At 53.1% G+C, this 4,066-nt stretch overlaps 1 protein-coding gene across 1 annotated transcript in view; it reads left to right on the forward strand.

Moving 5' to 3' along the window:
- Nucleotides 1-50: 50 nt before the first annotated feature.
- The window catches only part of LOC113960776 (formin-like protein 3), a gene marked incomplete at both ends in the record, with an annotated part of 6,930 nt that continues 2,914 nt past the window's right edge, over nt 51-4,066 (forward strand). Inside the window, 3 exons of the mRNA XM_027670530.1 lie at nt 51-251; nt 1,286-1,474; nt 2,789-3,031. Coding sequence (XP_027526331.1) covers nt 51-251; nt 1,286-1,474; nt 2,789-3,031 — 633 coding nt within the window. The remainder of the gene's footprint in view (nt 252-1,285; nt 1,475-2,788; nt 3,032-4,066) is intronic.

Genomic DNA, 4,066 nt, shown 5'->3' on the forward strand with positions numbered 1-4,066 from the left:
GGGGGGCGTGGCCACCGCCGGCCCCGCCCCTCCTGCCCCTGCTGCTCCAGGCCACGCCCCTCTGCTGGTGGCCCCGCCCCTGGTGACGCTGGGCCACGCCCCCCACGCCCAAGCCACGCCCACCGTGGCCGCCGTGGCCGGCCACGCCCCTCTGGTGACGTCACAGGGGGCGGGGCTCAACCTGGGGCTGGGATTGGCTCTGGCGGCGCCGCCCAGGGCCGCGCCCACCCTGCTGGCCCCGCCCACCGCCGGTAAGGGAGGGGCCAAAGGAGGGGTGGGAGGGGCTTATGGAGGAGTGGGAGGGGCTTGGGGAGGGGTGGGAGGAGCTTGGGTAGGGGTGGGAGGGGCTTATGGAGGAGTGGGAGGGGCTTGGGAAGGAGTGGGAGGAGCTTGAGATGAAAGGGAGGGGATTATGAAGGGGTGGGTGGGGCTTGGGGATGGGTGGGAGGGGCTTGAGGGGCCCCAAATGGGCGTGGCCACACATATAAGTGGGTGTGGCCTCGTCCAGGTGGGCGTGGTCTCACTTTTGTGGCCATGGCCACATCTCAGTAGGCGTGACCTTTCCATGGGTCAAAGTGGGCGTGTCCCTGGTGGGCGTGTCCAATGGGTGCATCCCTGATGGACTTATCTAAAGTGGGTGTGTCCCAGTGGGCGTGTCCCAAGTGGGTGTGGCCTAATGGTTGTGTCCCAAATGGGCGTGTCCCGAGTGGGTGTGACCCAATTGATGTGTCCAAATGGGCGTGTCCAATGTGGGCATGTCCCAGTGGGCGTGTCCCTGGTGTGCGTGTCCCTGGTGGGTGTGCCCTAATGGGCGTGTCCAAGTAGGCGGGTCCCTTATGGACATATCTAATGTGGGCGTGTCCAATGTGGGCATGTCCCAGTGGGTGTGTCCTAAGTGGGTGTGTCCAATGTGGGTGTGTCCCTAATGAGCAAATCCAATGTGGGCGTGTCCCAGGGGCGTGTCCTTGGTGGGTGTGTCCCTGATGGGTGTGTCTCAGGAGGCGTGTCCAATATGGGCGTGTCCCAATGGGCGTGTCCAAGTGGGTGTGTCCCAGTGGGTGTGTCCCAAGTGGGCGTGTCCCTGAGGGACATATCTAATATGGGCGTGTCCAAGTGGGCGTGTCCCCGGTGGGCGTGTCCCAATAGACATGTCCAGGTGGGTGTGTCCTAGTGGGCGTGTCCTTGATGTGCATATCTAATGTGGGCGTGTCCCTGATGCAGATATCTAATATGGGCGTGTCCAAGTGGGCGTGTCCTGACCCCTCCCCTTTTTTCCCCTTCCCAGCTCTTCCCGCCGCCTCCTTGGCCACGCCCCCTCCCTCGCCCAGCCCCGCCCCTCCGGGCCCCGCCCTGGGCAAGGGGGCGGGGCCCGTGCAGGGGGCGGGGCCGGGGGCGGGGCCTCCCTTGGCCGCCTTCGCCCTCGGGGGCCCCCAAAGGCTCCTCCTGGCGCCGGAGATGCAGGCCCGGCTCCCATGTGAGTAAAACACACCTAAAATACCCCAAAACCACCCAAAAATGGCCCCAAACAACCCCAAAAATGGCCCCAAAACCACCTAAAAACCACCCAAAAATGGCCCCAAAAAACACCCAAAAATGGCCCTAAACAACCCCAAAAATGGCCCCCAAAAACACCCAAAAATGGCCTCTAAACACCCCAAAAATGGCCCCAAAACCACCCAAAAAACACCCAAAAATGGCCCCAAAAACACCCCAAAAAACCACCCAAAAATGGCCCCAAAAACACCCAAAAATGGCCCCAAACAACCCCAAAAATGGCCCCAAAACCACCCAAAAAACACCCAAAAATGGCCTCTAAACACCCCAAAAAAACACCCAAAAATGGCCCCAAAAACACCCCAAAAAACACCCAAAAATGGCCCCAAACAACCCCAAAAATGGCCCCAAAAACACCCCAAAAAACACCCAAAAATGGCCTCAAAAACACCCCAAAAAAACACCCAAAAATGGCCCCAAAAACACCCCAAAAAACACCCAAAAATGGCCCAAACAACACCCAAAAATGGCCCCAAAACCACCCAAAAAACACGCAAAAATGGCCTCTAAACACCCCAAAAATGGCACCAAAACCACCCAAAAAACACCCAAAAATGGCCTCAAAACACCCCAAAAAATAGCGCAAAAAAACCCGAAAACCCCACCCAAAAACCCCAAAAAGAGGCGCCAAAACGCCCCAAAAATGGCCCCAAAACCCCCCAAATTGGCCCAAAACCCCCATAAAAAACAGCCATAAAAACAGCCCAAAAAACCTCAAAAACGCTCCGGAAAACCTCCGAAATCCACCCAAACCCCCCCAAAACCTCAAAAAATGGCCCGAAACACCCCCAAAACCCCCCAAAATAGCCCAAAGTAGCCCAAAACCACCCCAAAACCAACCAAAATTGGCCCCAAACACCCCCAAAAAACCCAAAAATGGCCTCAAAACCCCAAAAAAACCCGAAATGGCCCCAAAAAAACGTCTCGGGGACACCAAAGGGACCCTTAGGGACACTTTTTGGGGGGGGTGGTGGCACCTTGGGGACACTTGGGGACTCTTGGGGTGGGTGATGACCCCTGGGTGACCCCGATGACCTTTGGGTGACCCCGATGACCCCCGGATGACCCCTAATTTTGGGGCTTTTTCTCCTCCCCCCTCCCCTGACTTTGGGGCCACTTTGGGGGGTGATGACCCCTGGGTGACCCCGTGACCCCTGTGTGACCCCGTGACCTTTGTGTGACCCCGGTGACCTTTGGGTGACCCCTAATTTTGGGCGTTTCCCCTCCCCCTCAGCCGGAGAACTCGTCAGCCTCTCCCAATTGGCCGCCTTGGCCCAGCGAGCCCCGCCCCCTCCAGCAGTGGGCGGGGCTAAACCCTCTTCCTCGGCTCCGCCCCCTCCTGTGGCTCCGCCCCCCGCCGCCGCCGTGGCCCCGCCCCCCGCGATGACGTTGCAGCTCCAGGGCAGCAAATTGACGTTGGCCCCGGCCCCGCCCCTCCGGCACCTGGCGCTGGCCACGCCCCCTCGGGCCGTACCACGTGAGTAACTGGACACGCCCACTGAGGCGGGGACCACGCCCACAATTTACTGGGGTTTGGGGGGGTTTTGGGGATTTTTAGGGATTTTTAAAGGGTTTTTTTTTAAGGGGTTTTTTAGAGATTTTTTAAGGATTTTGGGGGGATTTTTTTATTTAGTTTTAGGGATTTTTTTAGGATCTTTTTGAGGATTTTTGGGGAGGGCGTTTGGGGATTTTTTTAAGGATTTTTTTAATGGTTTTTTGGGGGGATTTTTAGGGATTTTTTGGGGGATTTTTTGAGGGCAGTTTTTGGGATTTTTTGAGGGTTTTTTGTCGATTTTTAGAAAATTTTTAAGGGGATTTTTAGAGATTTTTTTGGAATTTTTGGGGGGATTTTTAGGGATTTTTGGGGATTTTTAAAGGGATTTTTTGGGGAGATTTTTAGGGATTTTTCAAGACGATTTTTAGGGAGTTTTGGGGGAATTTTTAGGGTTTTTGGGGGATTTTTTATGGGAATTTTCTGGAATTTTTTTAAGGGAATTTTTTAGGATTTTTGGGGGATTTTTAAAGTGGATTTTTTTGGGATTTTTAAAGGGGATTTTTAAGGGTTTTTTTGGGGGGTTTTCAGGGATTTTTTTGGATTTTTAAAGGAGATTTTTAAGGGGATTTTTTGGGATTTTTGGGGATTTTTTAAGGGGAGTTTTTGGGGTTTTTGGGGGGATTTTTAAGGATTTTTTTGGGAGGGATTTTTTGGGAATTTTTGAGGAATTTTTATGGATTTTTTTAGGGGATTTTTTGGGGATTTTTAGGGATTTTTGGGGGATTTTTTGGGATTTTTTAGTGGGTTTTTGAGGGGAATTTTAGGGATTTTTTAGAGGATTTTTTGGAATTTTTTTGGGATTTTTAAGGGATTTTTTAAAGGGGACTTTTAGGGATTTTTTGGGGGGATTTTTAAGGGGATTTTTGGGGATTTTTAAGGGGATTTTTTAAGGGGATTTTTTAGGGATTTTTTGGGGGATTTTTAAGGATTTTTTGGGGATTTTTTGGGATTTTTAAG

Source organism: Neopelma chrysocephalum, unplaced genomic scaffold (assembly GCF_003984885.1).
Source record: "Neopelma chrysocephalum unplaced genomic scaffold, ASM398488v2 Primary Assembly neopelma1_96876, whole genome shotgun sequence".
Taxonomy (NCBI): domain Eukaryota; kingdom Metazoa; phylum Chordata; class Aves; order Passeriformes; family Pipridae; genus Neopelma; species Neopelma chrysocephalum.